The sequence below is a fragment of the Chrysochloris asiatica genome, unplaced genomic scaffold (assembly GCF_000296735.1).
Source record: "Chrysochloris asiatica unplaced genomic scaffold, ChrAsi1.0 scaffold00020, whole genome shotgun sequence".
Classification (NCBI taxonomy): domain Eukaryota; kingdom Metazoa; phylum Chordata; class Mammalia; order Afrosoricida; family Chrysochloridae; genus Chrysochloris; species Chrysochloris asiatica.
In genome coordinates this window covers 857136-878291 of record NW_006408538.1, presented here as the reverse complement: position 1 = coordinate 878291, position 21156 = coordinate 857136, and the positions used below count along the sequence as shown (strand labels likewise).

The window sequence follows — 21156 nt, the reverse complement described above, 5'->3', positions numbered from 1 at the left end:
CCAGGCTGTAGAAACTAAAAAAGCATCCTGCTAATCACAACAGAGATTTTGAAATATGCAAGAGAAAAAAATTAATGACTTTAGTAGGCTACTATACTGATTCTCAACAGGGGAAGCTTTTGCCCTCCAGGGGGCATATGACAGTGTTTGTAGACATTTTTGATCATCAACACTAGTGAGGTTCTATGGACATCTAGGTAGAGTCCAGGGATGCTGAAAAACATTCTACAATATACTGAATAGTCCACCACCCCCATATTAAAGAATTATTGTACCCAAAAATTAACACTGCTGATGCTGAACATCCCTAGAGAAAGGCTACAGAGATAGAGACAAGGAGAATGAAAATTTACCAAATGTCTCTGCCAGTGATGCTCACAGACATTTACTCTGAGATCCAAGTATGGACCACTATTTTTTTAAGTCACACTGTCCAAAAAAGTGGATCCACTGAAGTGAGAAAAAGTTAAAAAATACAAAACAAGAAAACTGTACTCATGCCCTAATTTATGAGTCTACCATGTCATAACATCAACAAAAACAAACCTCTTGCTGTCATGTTCATTTCGATGCTTCACTGCCGGGATAAGGTAGAACTGTCCTGTTGATTTCCCAAGGCTACACATCTGTATGGAACTACTTGGTTGGCAGCTGAGGTCTTTACTCACTGTGCCACCCGGGCCCCTTCTCATAATAACATCAGTGCTGAGCATCAGTACTCAGAGCCACAAAAAGCATTCCTGGCAAAGGTGAAAAGTATTTTCTTGTACTTTCTAGGCAGCCTGGCTAATTTGCCAGGTTTTGTTTCAGTGCAGACCCTATAACTCACAACAAAAATGGAGGTCAGAGTGAGCCACGGGGCATCTGTTCCTCATTTCCATCATTTTGGAGCCTTGCTGTCTCTGAAAGGTAAATTGGTGATGTAAAGGCCCCTACTTTCAAGGGCAGATGTCTAACGTCATAATACAGTTTGTCTAAAGAGAAAACTCAATGAGTACATGTTGATTTAGGCCCTTGAAGACTATTCAGTATCTTGAAGTCTATTACTAAATTCTCAAGGAAATAGTCAAAGAAAAGAGTCTTAATGAATCTTAACTTTATAGATATTCTGTATAGCTCTGTCTTTGGTAGGTAAAATGAGTGGTGGTGGTACAGTGATTAAGCGCTTGACTGCTTACTAAAAGGTTCGTGGTTCAGAACTACCCACCATGCTTTATGGGATAAAGTGTAGCAATCTGCTCCCATAAAGATTTACAGTCTTGGAAACCCTAGGGAGCAGTTCTACTCTACCTTATAGGGTCACTATGGGAAGCCTGGTGGCTCTGTAGGATAAGCACTGAACTGCTAACCACAAGATTTGTGGTTCTAGCCCACAATGGAGAAAATTAAGTTGTTCCATGGGAGAAAATAAGGCTTTCTGTGCCTGTAAAACTTTATAGCCTCAGAAACCCTATACAGGGCCACAAGAGTCAGAACTTAACAACAACTTAACAACATAGAGTTTCTGTAAGTCAGGATCAACAAGATTTGGCTTTTTGGTTTGTGTGATGGGAAAGAGAGGTAAGAGGACAAGGCATTAAGTAATGGCAGTATCACAATGCTGGATTCCTGATGCAGCTGTGTAGGATCAGCAGTGGACTGTTAACCACAAAGGTTGGTGGTTCAAACCCACTAACTCCTCCTTGGAAACCCCATATACAGCATCATTGTGTGTCAGAACTGACTTGATGACAGTTAACAAAGACATCATCATAGTGCTATAAAAGAGAAACGCTGCAATAGGTTTATAAAACTTATTTTTCAGTGGTGAGAGAGACGAAGCACTCAAAACATTTATAATAGTTCAGAGTACAAACCTGTTTGAATATAAATGAATTTCAAAATGTTTCTTTGATACCAAAAAGCTACAAGAGAAAGTAACATTGAAGACCAAGGAAGTAAAATGACAGCGTCAGGTATTCTCCCAGACCAGAGAAGGGTGTCGAGGCTCTGATTCCTCTGGAAAATGTATGGAAGTCATGCCATTCCACCCCCAGCACCATCAGCTCTCTGTGACTTTACAGCAGGGGCCACCAGAGAAAGAAGACACAATTCATACTGTCACTTAGGAAAGTTCGTTTTACCTAATGACTCAAATGAGGCATCCAGGAAATAAAGTGCTCATGGTGATTTATAGAAAGTCTTTCAAAATCCCTGCGATTCTGTCCAGCATTGAGGTATTGAAGACTTTATTTCAAGCTGAAACACCACCTTGTCAGCCCGGTTTTGTGGAGACTGATGTAATTCAGGATGTAGCCCATGATCGGAAGCTAGGTAAATAGCACAAGTCCCACCAGAGGCATGATCTTTGCAGTTACTGGAGTCTGCAAGTGCCATGAGGTGGTGGTCTGCAAGACAAGGCAACTACTATCACCATATAAGACCAGTATTTCAAAAACCTTAAAGGAAGAATGTGTGTTTTATAATGTATGGTATACGATGTGGCAATTCTGAGAAATATGTTTTAGTAAATGAGAATTGAGTTTTCACAACATAGGAAACTGAATTGGTGGAAGCTAATAATCCAAAAAAAAAACTTAATCAAGCTATTTAAACTTCATTGTTTAAAATCTTCTATTCCCCAGTTCACTTGGTGCCCAGATAATAGTTTCTAGTATCATCCTCTAGTAAAAAGAACCAGAGCTCCTTGGAGAAATGTCTACATCTAGAATAGGGACAAGAAATCTATAAAGTGAGCCAGGAGCAACTCATTCTGACGAAAATCAATGAAGTACTTACCCCTGCCAAAAATAAAAGAACTAAGAACATATATACATACACAAAACAATTTAGGGACATGTCAAAAGGACACAAAAGCCAACCCAAAGAGTTCACATGGCCAGAGCTAGAAAATGTTGGGCAAAGATATAAATAGAATTATGTAGGTATGTATAGGACAAAATATAAAATAAGTATCCATGAATCCCTACTGACATAAGATAAATATCTCTTGGACAAACAAATTCCAAATACTTTATGATAATACTCAAGCAAGTGGAACATAAGTACCTACTCCTTAACTGTAGGCTGTTTCCAGTGACTTTCTTCCAAAGTAAACAATAGAGAAAGGGAGGAAATAGAATAGAACACTACCTCAGTCAGGTGATCAAGATCAACATCAACGGTGATGTCACATTGATCATAATGTACTGAAGGGATGAAATTCACACTTCATCCCTGTGATCTTTCTCCAAGAAATAGATAACCCTCACCAAACCATGAGAAACAAGTCAGATAAAATCCAGTTGAGGAACATGCCACAAAATACCTGACCAATGCTGATGAAAACTGTTCAATTTATATTTTTTAAAAAAGCCTTGAGAAATTGCCACCTCCAAGGGGAGTCAATATAATGCAGTGTCCTGGATGAGATCTTGGGACAGAAAGACATTATGTAAAAACGGAATCAATTATGCACTTTAATTAATTAATTGCATTTTTATTGCTCAGTGCCGTCAAGTCGCTTCTGACCCATAGCCACTCTGTATGGGGTTTCTAAAGAGCTGCTGGTGAGTTTGAACCACTGACCTTGCAGTTCAAACCAATCTTGTGGTTGAGTGCTTATCCTATAGCGCCACACCAGGACTCATTAATTATACAAATATTCATTAATTATGACAATATACCATATACATGTAAGATATGACTAATAGGAAACCAAGGTGTAAGGTGTATGAGAACTCTCTATACTAAATCTTTGCAACTTTTCTGTAAATCTAAAACTGTTTTCAAAATAAGCTTTTTTTAAAAAAAGCCCAATGGCAGTATTACATGCTATTAGAATCACCCAATAATGCTTTATTTTAAAGCTATAATTGGGGAGGAAGGCTGTAAATCACATTTACCAAGTGTTGTTGCTAAGAAACAATCGATTTGTACCTTTTCTTAACAACCTAGCTTTTTTTCGGTTCTCTTGTTTAATTGTGTATCTTTCTTTGTAACTGTCATCTTTCATATGCTCAGAATTAAAATCAGCCTTATTTTTAGATCCAAACACAGTCACTAAAATGTACTAGTAAATAATGCTGACACTGTCTTTTGGACATAATCCATGTGATAAGCACTATACTGCTAACCTCAAGGTCACCAGTTCAAACCTACTCTTAGAAGCAAATGCCTTATTGATTCTTTTGTGTCTTCTTTGATAAATTTATACCTATACTGGTTGTTGTTGTTAAATGCAGTCAAGTGGGTTCCAACTTATAGCGACTCTATAGAGTTTCCGAGAAGCCACTGGTGAGTTTGAACCTCCACCGACCTTGTGGTTCAAACCAACTTTGTAGTTCAGAAACCACACCAGGATATTTATAAGATATTTAAGACTTTTAAAATAAGTGTTTTATACACACAAAACTGTAAAGATTATATGATATTAAAAATCTCATAGTAGTTGATACATTCTAAGAATTAAAAGGTACAGAAGAGGACAAAAGTAGTAACTGTCTGGCATATGTAATAAAAACATATTGCTTGCCATTCCTTTGGCTTATTTTCAGCAAAGACCTTTAGTGGAATGGGGTGTCAAGTTCATCCTGAGAAGTATAACAGTAGAGTTAGGTAAAGACAATACCTATCTTTTCCTTTGAAGAACCTTGTTAGAAACCTAATCTGTTATATTGTGATACTAGAATTTCTTTACCTTGTATCCTTCCTATGTCATGTGTTGAAGACCTTATTGGTACTAAGGAACATTTTATACGTAAAACTTTTAAGTATTAAACGCGTACCTCCCACGTAAAAGCAGTTGATTTATTTAGAAAGAAATGAATAGCCTCATTAAAAATCTAGGTTTGCGTACAGTTAATGAACTGTTTTTTTTTTTGTTACTAGACCATCACAGAGAAACACAAAATGAATGTTCCAGAAACAATGAATGAAGTTCTTGATATGTCTGATGATGAAGGTATGGAAACATCCCTTGAATTTTTAATCATTATGAGTAACTGTGCATTTGCTGTTTCCTGAGGAAAGTTCATTGCCAAAATGTCTTAGAAGAATTGAAATAGGTGTTATATCAGGAATATGCATTTTTATACACTTACATTGTTCGCTTAAATCATGCAGTTCGAAAAGCCAGCACCCCTGAAATGCTCAGTGATGGTGAATATATCTCAGATGTTGAAGAAGGTATTTGTGAATTTTTATTGTGATGAAGTTTAACTGCCAGCTTTAGCTTTCATTTCTGATCTTCTTGATTCACTAACTTTTCATATATTTTTGAAATCTTTAATTTATGCAAAAAATTTTAAGTGCAATATTTGGTATTACAGGCTGTCTTCTTTTAGCTTCTTGAAATCATCTCTCCTTGAGTCTATTCTCACCTGGGAAAACACGAAAGTGTCACTAATCATCTGGATGATTTTCTATTTGTTTCTGTCTTGTAGAAATGTGGTATTTTTATTGTTTACATCTTAACACCTAGAAAAGGAAAACTAATTTTAAAAAAAACAGCAGAAATTTATTGTCTTTCACTTCTGGGTAATAAATGTCTTTAGGTTTTTAAATTTTTTAAAAAGAGAAGATATTGTTACAGTTAAAGGATTAAATGACTTCTAGAATTGACTCTACGCTTTTGTGATAAAAGCAGCTTTTGATCTTAAACACCACCTGAGCAAATAAAGCTGCTTTCAAAATGTAAATGTTGAAAAATGATTTAATGGAGACCCAAATACAAATAGCTGCAGTTATACTTTGTGTGTTTAAATGAAATGATTAGCTTTTCTGCCCTACTTAAACATGAATACATTGGTCAAGGTCATGAGGCATGGATTTATTAATGAATTACATATTTAAAAGTTCTGTTGGAAAACAGTGAATAAATATTACAAGGTGGCAGTATTTGGGGATTGACTTAAATTCTTAATATAGAATTCCTGTTATATTTGTTTCTTTTTGGCAACATTTGACTCTGTGCATCTTATCAGTACCTCCATTTGCCGTCTCTCGTGTGGTGGAGTCTGTAGGCTCAGCCTTAGAGTTGCTGGTCTTTTTCTGCCTTTAGGTAATCTTCTCTCATTTAATTATCAGTTCCTTCTTTGATTTACCTTTATTTCACGTCATGAAACAGTTAAACCTACCTGATCACAAAGTCCAGGTTAACCTTGTCAGCATCCATTCTAGGCCAATGGCTGCCCACTCTTACCTACATTGTGGGCAGAGACTGCATCCCAGAATTGCTAATGACTTGATGGTTGCTTAGGGACCTGGAGGACCTTTTTCATTGTGTGTGGATGTTGTTTTGATAACAGTTCAGGGCTCTTGGTGGCTTTTCTTTTTTTATAAAACATCAGCTGTTTACTTACCTCTTTTCTAGCACAAAATGAGTATTTTCAGAAATTTTAAAATGTTACTAGTAGTATGCCTTATTGTCATATTATATTTCATTGCCTTCTCATTCAACATTCTTAATTTAATTTCTTGTGGACAAAAATTAAATGTTGAATGCTGTTCTCATATCGAAGTTTACACACACAAAAAATGAGGTCAAAAAGTAATTATTTTGAAGTATAATATGACAGTCATATACCTAAAAATATACTGGTCCTTTAACAAAATATCCCCAAAGAGCCACAATGATGAGAGGCCAAGTTTGAATGGACATTGAACATCTTTATATATGTGACTAGCTAGTGAAATAATTTCACAAAAGGGGAAATTTTAAATCTCTTAATTTGAGTCTAATTCACATATTTGACAAGAAATGACCATCATTTCTTTTAGATTTAGCTCAGCTTGAGAATATGAAATTTGAAAAACCAGATTTTAATTCTTGGTTTATCGAATTGTTTTTTTTTTTTTTACTTTCTGGTTCTTGCTTTATGGTGTATGTATTCGTAGGCAGTTGGAATCAAATTGCTTTTGATCCCTAAGTATAGAATGGTTTAAGGTTGAAAGGGATTGCTGAAAGGCCGCTCAATCTGAACAACCATCCAATAGTAGTAAAGCACCTCTATAGAGTCCTCTGGAGTCCTGGTGTGGTGCTGGACTGCAAAGTCGGTTTGAACCGCAAGGTCAGTGGTTCAAGCTCACCAGTTGTTCCAGTTGCTCCTCAGAAATCATATGCAGAGTCACTGTGGGTTGAAACCAACTCAGTAGTACTTAACAACAAAAACAATAGAAAACTCTGTCCAAGTGCTTCTTCAATTGATGGAAATGCCCTAATTCCTAAACTGCCTATTGTATTTTAGGAAACTGTGACTTAGAAAATTCTTCATTTTCTTGAGCTTCCTGTAGCTTTAATTCATTGATTTGGGTCCTGATAGCATTTTTCACCATTTAGTACAAAATCAGCTTCTACCATGTAATAATCCTTCAGATTTCTTGGACTGCTTTTCACACTGTTCTCACCATCCTGGCCTCTCTTATGTATGTTTCAATGTGTCTGTATCCATTTCAAATTGAAGAGGCCAGAATTGATAACCATATTCTGATGTGTTTCAGTCAAAGCAGAGAAGAGCAGGGCTATTGTTTTGTCCATGGAAGATGTTAAAAATCTAACTTTAAAACTAGATATTTTTAGCCTGTTGTACACATTTACTTTAATTCATCTGAATATTATTATCTGATAGTATCCCTAAAGCTTGCTTATATGAATTCTAGTAAGACTCATTTGCCTTATCATGTATTTATGTCTTTTTTTGCCACAAAAACTTGCATTTCTTTATTCCTCCAAATCCCCAAACAAATCATTTTGGATTTAAAAGAAACCGTATCCCTTTGTTGAATAGTTTTCACTTCTGATTTATTTGCCTGATAGTCTTGCCAGAGTGTTGATGTCACTTAAGTTGGATTTGGTACTAGTTTGTTCCCATCATAAGAGACAAAGGGGAATGGTCATGTAGAAATCATTTCAGTGAGATTTTAATTTCCACAAAGCCATAAGCATGCTGGGAAATATTTATGTACAGGAATTAACAGGAGGAGGTCAGCACACTGGTATCCCAGGATATCAGCAGCTGTTAAAAGTAAAAGAAAGAATAACCATATCTACATGCCTTCATTGTTCCTCAAGAAAGAAAAGTCAACTTGTACTATGAAGAACTATAGCTTCAAACCTAAATTTGAAAATAGAGTAAATATAAAGCGAACATGTCAAAAGTAGTGAGTCTGCCTTTTCTTGTTTCACATTTTATTTCTTTTTTCTGTTTGCTTCCTCTTTCTGCACTTCCTCTCATCTATCATAAGAAATTAGAATAGCTGCAAGAATGTTTCAATTGGTTCTGAGAAAATTAAGGAAAGAAAGTCAAGTCTGTGTTAGAAATTACTGATCCTAGGGAACAAGGGAACCAAGATAGAGAGTAGAACCTTGGTGGCAGTATCAAGCAAGTAGAGTTGGGAGGAAGAAAAGAAGCCATATATCTAAAGCAAGTTTTAAGCCCACATGTTACACAGTTGGGGAGTAATCTGAGTGTTCAGACTATAAGAACTGACTATATTTTAATAATCTACTACATTCTGTCCCAGTAAATGTACAGATTTTATTTCAGAGCCAGTTAGTCCTACATTTTAAATACAGCTTGTTGAAGCAAAGGGAGAGGAGAGAGGGCCCAGTTCTTTAGTCAGGACGTTCTTTCCCTACCTGGTCCGTGTTAGAAAGCACTTTTATCCTGTGGCTGATAAATGGCCACAGGATACCCCATTCTATCATAAGTGAAGGCACTCAGCTCTAGCTATATGGATCAGCAAACCTAGCTCCCCCAGTTAAGTGTCTGGATGTACCCTACTCTGCATGTAAGTCTCCTGCCCAAGTCAGTCAGCTCTACTTGCTCTGTAGACTGGGAAGCCCACCACATTGTCATGTGTTCTGGCTCTTTGTTCTGCTCCTGCTGCTTCTGTGTCACTCCTTTGGTGTCAAAGCCTCTGTCCATGCCCAAGGAAGTTCAGTGTCTTAGGAATCAAACTGACCTCATGAGAATGGAATACACAGGTATTAAATTGACTACATCTGTGGGAAGAGACCGTGGAGAAGCTCAACATCATTTTCCAAAACAGTGAGTCTTCAAGTTAGATCCCATTAGATGTGTAGAGTAAGTTTCCACCTGTTAGAACCTTGATCAAGGTCACACATAAGTTAGTGCTGGAGTTAATACTCCAATTCCTGTATCTAACCTCTACTCTGTCTTAGAAAGAGATCATTTATTTAGATAGGAGATAAGATTATTGTGGGGTTAATAAAAGTTTTTAAAGAGATAGTATATAAAGAGTAATCCCAGAATTTGTCATGTGGTAAGGGGTCCTATTGTGGCGCTGTAGGATAAAGCCTGGGACTGAAATGTTGGTTTGAACTGCAAGGTCGGCAGTTCACACTGACCAGCTGCTCCTTGGAAACCTTATGGGGCACTATGAATCAGAACTTACTCAACAGCACTTAACAACAACAACAAAGATATTAATAAATGTAAGTTACTTAGCACCTTTTCCCTTCTGTTCTGACTCATAGCAATCCTGTGTAGAGTATCTGAGGAGCAGCTGGTGGGTTTGAACCTCTGGCCTTGCACTGAGCAGTCCACTGCTTATACTAATTCTCTCAAAGCACGTGAGCCTATTGTTAAGGGTATTATTAATCCTAATTTACATAGAGTTCAAATTTAAAGTACTTGAACTGCGATGAGATAAGAACCAGGCCCAAAGTGTTTTAGCCTTCTGTGTTCACATATTTTAGACATATGTTGGTTCTTATAAGTGGGAAGAGTGAGCATGTTATTGTATCACACACAGGATCCTAATACACAGAGATATTGAAAAGCCAAGAATATAATAAGGGCTGGATTTGAGGTTGAGGCAGGACAAATAGTTAATTCGGAATGACCAACAAAAGAATAAGAAAGAAACCAGTTGGTGCATTGAATTTAGATCACCTAATTTCTCTGTAAGTAAAAACCAACATTTTGTGCCCGGTTCCACAGGGCCAGTTAGTAATTAATTTATCACCTAGACTTCTTTACAAGCGGTATATATTTTAGATAATGAAAACTGTGCAAGTAACCACTTACTTCTTTATACCTGTATTTTGTCTTTGGACTTGCATCCTCCTTTGTTCAAGTCAAATGCAGTGTAAGATCTAATCTTACAGACATGAGGGCGATTTTATGGATTAGGGATAAAGACTACCCATAAGAATATGAAAATATTATTGTGGCTGTGCTAGTATTGTATTTCTTTTCTTTTAACATCTTCATCGGGAAGACTGTGAATTATATTTCCTTTCCGAGATGGGTTTGTTTATTAACCCAAACTAAGATCACAGGGGACATTTTTCACTGCATCTGGAAAAGTCCCAGCACTGAGTCATGTGTGCTTACTTTAGAAACTGTATCTAGTCTAAAGAGCAGTAAACTGCTCTACACTTTTTCAAAAGCAGTTCATCTAGCCAGAAAGAACAGAGTAACATTTAAGAGTAAAGAATCAGATTGATGTTGTAATCTTAAAAATAGATGATTACCCTGAGCAGAAAGAGAAAGAGCCTTTTGTTCTCTGGAATAACAGTAACTTACTGTTGTTGGAGAGGTGTAAAAACTCTACCATTAATCAAAATTTTTGTTGTCTATCCACAAAACCAAGATTTGTGAATGCTGGTGGTGCAAAGGATTAAGCACTCAGCTGCTAACTAAATGGTTGGGTGTTGGAACCCACCCAGTACCTCCATGGGAGAAAAAACGTGGCTGTTAGCTTCTGTAAAGATTGTTTGTTGTTAAGTACCGTCGAGTTAGTTTTGACTCGTAGCGACCCTGTATAGGGTTTCTGAGTAGCAACTGGTTGGTGAGCTTGAACTGCCAAGCTTGAGGGTCAAACCGACTTTGCAGTCCAGCATTAACCCACAGTGCCACACCAGGACTCCTTCCATAAAGATTACAGCCAATGAAAACCGGGTGTTAGGCAGTTCTACTCTTAACACATGCAATCACCATGATTCCACAACTATTTGATGGCACCTAACAATCTCCGTTAGCATTAGTGGTTATGAGTTAGGCTGCTAAACTCAAAGTCAGCAGTTCAAAACTACCAGTGGTTCTGTGGGAGAAAGTTGAAGCTTTCTGCTCCCGTAAAGATTTACAGCCTAGGAAACTCTATACAGGGTTGCTATGAGTCGGAACCGATCCAACTGCACTTAACAAAAACAAGCTGTCAGTTTGAGGACTAGGGTATACCTGATCCAACTCTTGGTATATCTATAGCCTCATATGCATGTGAAAGTTGGGTAATAGATAAGAAGACCATAGAATCATTGATACATTTGAATTATGGTGTTGGAAGAGAATATTAAAAGTACCGTGAACTGCTAGAAGAGCAAATAAATCTGTGTTGGAAGAAGTACAGCCAGAATGCTCCTTAGAAGTCAGGATGGTGAGACTTTGTCTCTCATACTTCAGACAAGTTACTCAGGGGACACCAGTCCCTGGAGAAGGACATCATGCTTGGTAAAGTGGAGGGTCAGTGAAAAAGAGGAAGACCCTCAATGAGATGAACTAGCAAGGTGGCAGCAGCAAGGGGCTCAAGGGTAATGACAGTTGTGAGGTTGGTGGAAGCCTGGGCAGTGTTTCATTCTGTTGTGCGTAGGATAGCTATGAGTCAGAAGTGTCTCAACAGCACCGAATGAAAACAACAACAGTATTTAGAGCTAAAGAAAGGAAAGAAACAGTGTGCCAGATGACCTCCCCACAACAAGTACATGAATCCCTTAACACAGGAACACGGTTCTTTGGCCTTCTTAAGCCAGACCAGTCGCCCTTGAGTTGTCCCCTACTCACAGAGATCTTATGTGTATCAGAGTAGAATTGTGCTCAGTGGCTGATTTTTTTTTTTTTTTTTAACTTACTGTGATTTGGAGCAAATTATTTTTCCATTCAAGAATTCACACAGATTGTTTTGTGACATTGATTGCGATCACCACAGCATAGCAGTACTTTGCCCACTTCACCCCTGACTTTCCTGTTTATGTTTAGCCTTCATTCGTGTACATTCCTACCTTCTGAGTTTGATCTCTGGGTAGATGCTGTCTTGTTGATCTTGTATAGCTAATTGCTCTACGGAGTGTATACCTCCCTATTGTTGTTCAGCGTAAAGGCCTGTCTGTTGTTTGTCTGAAAGTTGGCTCACTGGGATGAGTTCACATCCAAACCAAAAGTGTGTGTAAGGTCATAGTCTTGGAGCCCCATTTTTCAGAAGTGGGTCGGTAGGCTTTTTTTCTGAAGTGCCTCTGACTAGACTTGAACCTCCAAACTTGCAGTGAGCAGCCAGCTGTGTAAATCTTTTATACCACTCAGGAACTTCTTCAGCCTTTTTAAGACTTTGGTCTCCTAAACCTTTTCTCAGTGTATCCTATCATCCTCACAATTAAAGAAGGAAAGCAAGAAAATATATTCCAGTACTTATTTTATGGAGTCCTGGTGTGGCGCTGTGGGCTAATGTGTCAGACTGTAAAGCCGTTTAAACTGCAAGGTCTATGGTTCAAGCTCACCAGCTGCTCCTCGAAAACCCTATACAGAGTTGCTATGGTTGGGGTTGACTTGACAGCATTTAACAACAAGTATGGAGTCCTGGTATGGCACTAAAAGGAGCTCTGGCTGCGTAGTGGTTACGAATTGGGCTGTTAACCTCAAGGTCATCAGATTGAAAGTACCAGCTGTTCCGTGAAAGAAAGATGAAGCTTTCTGCTCCCCTAAAGATTTACAGCCTCGGAAACCCTGGGCAGGGTCACTATGAGTCGGAACCGACTCCAAGGTACTTAACTACAACAAGAAGTATGGTGTTAAAGGACAAACACTGGACTGCAAGGTCAGTTTGAACTGCAAGGTCGATGGTTCAAAAACCCACTAACCGCACCTTGGAAACCCTATACAGGGTCGCTGTGAGTCAGAATGGACTCCGTGACACTTGAGAACAACAACTTATTTTATGTTTTGAAAGAACAACACCTGCTGCCAGGAGTTTCTCCTTAAAAACAGGAATTTTGTCTCCTGGGAAACAAGGGGTTAAAGTAAAGGATCACTCATTTGCTTATTCCTGACTGAGGGATCTAGAGGAAGTGAAAAGGACAGGGGAAGAGAGCTCACTCCATTCTGTACCTTGGGGTGCTGGCCAAAAATTTCTCTCTAAGCTGTCAAATCAGAAGATGCCCACTTCCCTCTTCCCAGCCCTGGTTAGCACTTAGGGTTTCTATAATGGGGCATATGTAGAAATGCCACACTACATACATGAGTCCCTGAAGCAGATGACACAAATCTCTGTTCCCACATCACTTTCCTTCTGTTAGTCACAGACTATGCTTGCAGGAAACCTTAATACAGACTCTCGCTCTAAACTGCAAAATGAAAGAATAAATACAGATCTGGAATCCAACTAGCTGCCCAGAACTGTTGTGTAACTCTAGCATAGAATTGGAGTCCTGGTATAGTGCTGTAGAATAAGCACTGAACCTCCAGGTTGGTTTTGAACAGCAAGGTTGCCAGTTCAAACCCACCAGCCACTCTGCAGAAACCTTATACAGAGCGATCTGCAGATGATACAACCTTGCTTGCTGAAAGTGAAGAGAACTTAAAATACTTACTGATGAAGATCAAAGAGCACAGCCTTCGGTATGGATTGTATCTCAATGTAAAGGAAAAAAAATCTTCAGCACTGGACTAATAAACAACATTCTTATCAATGGAGAAAAGATTGGCGTTGTCAAGGACTTCATTCTACTTGGATCAACTGTCAACACTCATTGAAGTAGCAGTCAAGAAATCAAATGACATATCGCATTACGCAAAACTGCTGCACAAGACCTTTTTAAAATGTTGAAGAGCAAAGATGTCAGCTTGAGGACTAAGGTGTGCCTGACCCAAGCCATGGTATTTTCAATAAGCTCATATGCATGTGAAAGCTGGACAGTGAATAAGGAAGACAATAGAATTGATGCATTTGAGTTACAGTGTTAGAGGAGAATATTGAAAGTACCATGGGCTGCCAAAAGAACCAACAGATCTGCATTGGAAGAAGTGCAGCCAGAGTGCTCCTCGGAGGCCAGGATGGCCAAACTTCATCTTTCATACTTCAGACATACTGTCAAGAGGAACCAATCACTGGAGAAGGATATCATGTTTGCTAAAGTGCAGGGTCAGAGAAAAAGAGGAAGACCCTCAGTGAGATGGACTGGCAGAGTGGCAGCATCAATGGGCTCAAGCGTAACAATTGTGAGGTTGGCCCAGGACCAGGCAGCGTTTCTTTCTGTTGTGCATAGGGTCGCTATGAGTTGGTACCGACTTGATGGCACCTAACAACAATGAGTCAGAACTGACTTGTGGCACTTAACAAGGATAGAACTAGACTTGAACGTTTCCAAGGGTTGGAGCAGATCAGAGTTCTAATACTACTATATTCTCCTTCTGTCCGAGGCCCCCTTCCTTCCTTTTCTGAGAACAAAAGTGTCAGCATTATCAAGGGAACGTCACGTGAACAAATATATTCATTTGGATTCTCCATGCTGAAAATTTGTTATTTAAAATGTTGCATAGGACACATTTTGTGTGAACTTTTTTTTTATTATTATTACTGTGAGATGTCTACAAAATATTTCTTCAATTTCTATATGCATGTTGTAGTTAGATTCCATCAAGTCCCCTCCAACTCATAGCACCCCTGTACACAACATAGAAAATACTGCCTGGTCCCGTGTCATCCTCACAGCTACGTTTGAGCCCATTGTTACTGCCCCTGTGTCACTCCAGCTCAATGAAGTTCTTTTTCACTGACGTCCACTTTACTACGAAGCGATTGTCCTTCTCCAGGGAATGACCCTCCTGAGAATATGTCCAAAATACATGAGACAGTGTCTCATCATTCTCACTTCCAGGGAGCAATTTAGCTGTACTTCTAAAACAGATTTGTTCATTCTTTTGGCAGTCCATGGTCTATTTAATAGACTTCACCAACACCCAACACCGTAATTCACATGCATCCATTTTTCTCCAGTCTTAATCATTTTCTAAAAGCACATTTTAGTAAAATTGATTATACCTTTCAAGTTGAAAAGTCACTCTCATAATTTTACAAATTATTCCACCATCATTTTACATACATTCAATTAATTCTAAACAAAAAACATATTGCCCCACCCCCACCCCTGGTAACTATTGTTGTTGTTAAGTGCTGTGGAGTCGGTTCTGACTCATAGCCACCCTGTATAGAGTTTCTGAGGAGCTGCTGTTGAATTTGAATTGCTGACCTTGTGGTTCAAATTAACCATACAGTATTTGTGGTTTTGTGACTGAATTATTTCACTCAATACAATGTCCTCTAAGTTCATCCCTGCTATGCATCCTTCTTTCTTATGGCTGAGAACATCCTGTTGTATATATACCATAATTTTGTTTATCCATTTATTTGTTGGTGAACATTTCGTTTGTTTCTACTTTTGGCTACTGTGAATAGTGTTGCAGTGAACAGGGATGTCCACATGTGTATTCATATCGCTGCTTTCAGGTCTTCTGCATATATGGTTGAGTGAAATTGCTGCATTGTATGGCATTCAATGCTGAAGTTTTTGAGAAACTTGAAGCCAAACTTGAAAAGCCAAACTGCTTTTCAAAATGGCTGTACCAGTTTCCAAACCCCAAACCCATAGTCTTCTAGATTAAGATAAATATCCAGCATTTAGAATAGTGACCAAAATATAGAAGGTTCTTAGTGAATGCTAATAATTTTTTTTTTTCCTACTATAGAACTAGAATGAGGGCAGGAAATCTTAGAAAGTTTGAGTCATCAATTTCAAATATTCGTATGCATCAACAGAAGTCTGGTGTAGCGCTGTGGGAGAAAACACTGGACCTCAAGGTCAGTTTGAACCACAAGGTTGGTGGTTCAAATCCACTAACTGCTACTCAGAAACCCTATACAGGGTCGCTATGAATGGATGGCACTCAACAACAACATGGGTCAACAAAGTAATTGCATATTTACCCACTCATGTGACCTCTGACTGGAGGGCCAGCTTCCCACATCCCACTCCTCTTATCTTAGGGGCCTTTGTGGCACAGCAGATTAAGCATTGGGCTGCTAACTGAAAAGCTGACAGTTCAAACTCACCATTCATTGTGTGGAAAAGAGATGAAGCAGTTTGCTTACAGCCCTGCGAATCCTAGTGAGCACTTCTCCTCTGTTCTGTAAGGTTGCTATGTTGTTGTTGTTGTTGTTTAGTGCCGTCGAGTCAGTTCCGACCCATAGCGACCCTGTACAGGGTTTCCGAGGCTGTAATTCTTTACGGGAGCAGAACGCCTCATCTTTCTCCCGCGGAGCGGCTGGTAGTTTCGAACTGTTGGCCTTAAGGTTCGCAGCCCGATTCGTAACCACTACGCTACCAGAGCTATGAGTGGGAATCGATTAGACAGCAGTTGAGTGTGTTTTGTTACTTAATTCACATGCCTTCTAGTCAACTTCTTCCCAGTTTACTTTGTTGGGTGTGTTGTCCTTTTCTTTCAAGCTCTTGTAAAAGTTTATCTGTAATTTCTTCTGCACATCTTCTGTCATCGTTGAATAGTGGTTCAGAGCTTAGGTTCTAATCCAAACTCTACCACTAACTAGCTGTGTGAGCTTAGGTAAATGCCTTAACATCTCTGAATCTGTTTCTTCATGAACAAAATGGAGAGATGAGTAGCTGCTGCCTAGGTTAGGCATACATTGAGATGCACCTATAGGGTGTTCAGCACAGGGGCTAGAACATAACAAATACTCAATAAATGCTAGCTAGCAGGATTTTCAGCAGCCGTATTTGTGTTATTGTTTGTGCCGTAGTCAATATCTTTACTGGAGACAAAGTGCCTCAAAGGCAGAGCTTGGCCTTCCTCATCACATAGATCCTAATCCAGTGTTCTATTCTCTTGCTGCTCAAAGTGTGATCCGCAGACCAGAAATACCACAGTCATCTGGAAGCTTATTGTTGTTGTTGTTGTTAGGTGCCACCGAGTCAGTACCAACTCATAGTGACCCTTTGCACAACAGAGTGAAACACTGCCTGATCCTGGGCCAACCTCACAATTGTTGCCACGCTTGAACCCATTGATGCTGCCACTTTGCCAATCCATCTTGCAGGGGGTCTTCCTCTTTTTCTCTGACCCTCCACCTTACCAGACATGATATCTTTCTCCAGCAACTGGTCCCTCCTGACAATATGTCCGAAGCATGAGAGACAAAGTTTGGCCATCCTGGCCTCCAAGGAGCACCCTAGCTGCACTTCTTCCAACACGGATCTGTTGTTTCTTTTGGCAGCCCATGGCACTTTCAATATTCTCTTCCAACACCATAACTCAAAAGCATCAATTCTTTTACAGTCTTACTTATTCGCTGTCCGGCTTTCACATGCACATGAAGTTATTGAAAAATTCCATGGCTTAGGTCAGGTGCACCTTAGTCCTCAAGCTGACATCTTTGTTCTTCAACACTTTAAAAAAGTCCTGTGCAGCAGATTTGCCTAATGCAGTACATTGTTTGATTTCTTGACTGCTGCTTTCATGAGTGTTAATAGTTGATCCAAGAAGAATGAAGTCCTTGACAACTTCAATCTATTCTCTGTTGATAAGAATGTTGTTTATTGGTCCAGTGCTGAGGATTTTTGTTTTCTTTACGTTGAGATGCAATCCAAAACGAAGGCTGTGCTCTTTGATCTTTATCAGTAAATATTTTAAGTTCTCTTCACTTTCAGCAAACAAGGTTGTATCATCTGCATATCGCAGGTTGTTAATGAGTCTTCCTCCAATCCTGATGCCACGTTTTTCTTCATAGAACCGAGCTTCTTAGATTATTTACTCAGCATACAGGTTGAATAAGTATGGTGAAAGAAGCTTATTGTTGTTGTTGTTGTTGTTGAGGTGCCATCGAGTCAGTATCGACCCATAGTGACCTCTCATGCACAGCAGAACGAAACACTGCCCCGTACTGGGCCAGCCTCAGTACTGTTGCCACGCTTGAGTCCATCGATGGCTGCCATTTAGCCAATCCATCTTGTTGGGGGTCTTCCTCTTTTTCTCTCACCCTCCACCTTACCAAACATGATATCCTTCTCCAGTGACTGGTCCCTCCTGGCAATATGTCCAAAGTATGAGAGACGAAGTTTGGCCATCCTGGCCTCCAAGGAGCACTCTGGCTGCACTTCTTCCAAAATGGATCTGTTGGTTCTTTGGGCAGCCCATGGCACTTTTTAATATTCTCCTCCAACACCATAACTCAAAAGCATCAATTCTTCTATGGTCTTCCTTATTCACTGTCTAGCTTACGCATGCATATGAGGTTATTGAAAATACCATGGATTGGGTCAGGCACACCTTAGTCCTCAAGCTGACATCTCTGCTCTTCAACATTTTTAAAAGGTCTTGTGCAGCAGATTTGCCTAATACAATACTTCGTTTGATTTCTTGACTGCTGCTTCTGTGAGTGTTGATAGTTGATCCAGGTAGAATGAAGTCCTTGACAACTTCAATCTTTTCTCCATTGATAAGAATGTTGTTTATTGGTTCTGTGGTGAGGATTTTTGTTTGCTTTATATTGAGATGTAATCCATACCAAAGGATGCATTTGATCTTTGATCTTCATCAGTAAATGTTTTAAGTCTTCTTCACTTTCAACAAGCAAGGTTGTATCATCTGCATATCGCAGGCTGTTCATGAATCTTCCTCCAATTCTGATGCCACGTTTTTCTACATAGAACCCAGCTTCTCAGATTATTTGTTCAGCATATAGGTTGAATCAGTATGGTGAAAGAATACAGCCTTGTCGCACACCTTTTTAAAATTTTAAACCATTCAGTGTTCCCTTGTTCTTTTTGAACAACTGTTTCTTGTTCCAGGTACAGATTCCTCATGAGCACAATTAAGTGTTCTGGAATACTCATACTTCGCATACATAGCTGATCTTGATCCACACAATTGAAAACCTTTGCGTAGTCAGTAAAGCACAGAAGCTTATTAGAGATACAGAATATAAGGCTCCACCCACCCCTGACTTACAGAACCAACATCTGCAGTTAACAAGGTGCCCAGGTGATACATATACACATTGAAAAACTTTATCCTTAATTTTGGAGAATTTACTGTTCTTGGATAAAGTTTATTAAATCCTTCAGTTCTGTGGTTCTCAACTAATGACTGAGCAACAATATCACTTGGAAACCTGTAAGAAATGCAGGTATTCAGGCTCTACCTAGACCTCCTAAATCAGAAATCAGAAACCCCAGGAGTAGAACCTTTCATTTTCCAGGTGAGCCTGATACACAGTACAGGTTGACAACCATCCCTCTGGTATACTTTGGGAAGCTACCAGAAGTACTACACTAATGATACGAATCTCCTCCTTTCTGCCTTCTCAGTTATTTTCTTTGGATCTAATCTCTTAAGAAAGGCTGGACGCTGGAAAGTATTTGGCAGCCAGTGCTATCTGATACACATTTTCCATGTTTACCAGATAGCACGGGGGCAAGCACATACACATCCTAACTTAACTGGGTGACTTTTCTACATCATAGTACTGTTTCCAGTGGATGGAACACACAGCCTAGGTGATATACCTGTAGCTCTGCATTCTGTCATATTTTGTTAAGTTAATTCATTTTTTGAATAGGTGATAGATGCACATGGTACCAAATTCCCCAGGTACAAGAGTTTACAGTACAAAGTAAGTCACCCTCTTCCTCCTTGCTCCAGTCAGATGGTTCTTTTTTTTCAAATTCTCAACTCTTGACCTTTTGTCTTCTTCACATTTATTAAGCATTTACTATGGTCATTGGGAATAAAACAGTGCACAAAATAGACGAAAACCTCTGCCCTCACTGAGCTTATGTTTTGGTTTTCATTTACGTACAGTATTTGTTAAGAGTATTCTAAGTTCCCTATAGCCACCATACTGTAATAGTTACACATAGGACTTTGTAGGCAAAGCAACCAATTTTGAATTGGTTCTTAGTCTCTGTAATCGCAGGTTATTTACTTTAACATAATGAACTGAGTTTTCTTTATCTTAAACTAAAAATGAAAACCTTGTTTTACAAAGTTGTAGGAATTCATTGAGCTATAATACATAGAAAGCACCAGATACAGTAAATGCTCAATAAATATTAGTATTGATTATAATGTTATGATCTCATTCTGCTTCTCTGCAATGTAGACTAGAAGTGGCTGAAGGACTTCTTCCATACTCTTTCATTTCTTCTTTGGAATCAGCAAGGTCTTTTTGTTTTTTTAGGACAAGCAACAGTAAATTACTTATGACTTTTTACTTTTAATCATTAACTGATACTCTGCAAGGTTCTCTGCTGAGTTCTATTGAGAAAATGGCTCTTACTAAATCACTAGGGCATAGACACTGTTTCTCTTTATTCTTTCTAATCTAGCCTTTATTTAATCTCATATTCTTTGAGATTTTGTGCTGATAATCTTCAGATATTTTGTACTATTAATTTAAGTGTTATAATATATCAAAATACATAACTTGGGGCAGTGGGTGTCTACATTTCACAGCAGAGTTGTTAAACACTTCTGGGTAAAGTTTCTCACAACATAATTTGGTGCTACAGAACTTTCTCTTAATTCATGTGTCCAGCCAGATAGGAAAACAGCTTTCAATCTGTAAAAGTGGCAAAAGTTCTCTGTGGTGTCTTAGTTACCTGTTACTGTTATGGCAAGTACCACATGTTGACTTTAAAGAACAGAAATTAATTTTCTTACAGTTCTGGAGGCTAGATGTTCACATGAGGGTCTCAGCCATGTAGATTCTTCTGTGGCCTCTCTTCCTCCTAGTTTCTGATATCTGCTGATCTTTTGCTGTCAGCTGATCTTCCCAGGGCTGTAGTCCTCCCCCTGCGTGAGTGTACCTGTTTGCTCTTCTCTTTTTCATTAACCCACTCGGAAGTGAGTAGGTTTAAGCCCCACCAAGCTCTGTATTGTCTCATTAAAAAGACAAAAAATCCCTATTTTAAAGTTTTTAAAATATTTACAAGCACAGGGATTAGGGTTTTCATATATCTCATTGGGAGAACACAGTTCAATCTATAATACTTGGTGATAGCCTCAAGGTAGAAAACATTAAAATTGCATTCATGCAAAAAACAAATGCGCAAAAAGCACACTGGCATAAAGTTGACTCATAGTGACC

At 38.8% G+C, this 21156-nt stretch overlaps 1 protein-coding gene across 1 annotated transcript in view; it reads left to right on the top strand.

The window, feature by feature from the left end:
- ANK3 (ankyrin 3, node of Ranvier (ankyrin G)) overlaps positions 1 to 21156 on the top strand; it is a 393472-nt gene that overhangs the window by 259541 nt on the left and 112775 nt on the right. The window contains exons 22-23 of the mRNA XM_006837454.1: positions 4870 to 4942; positions 5104 to 5166. Of these exons, the coding sequence (XP_006837517.1) occupies positions 4870 to 4942; positions 5104 to 5166 (136 nt within the window). The remainder of the gene's footprint in view (positions 1 to 4869; positions 4943 to 5103; positions 5167 to 21156) is intronic.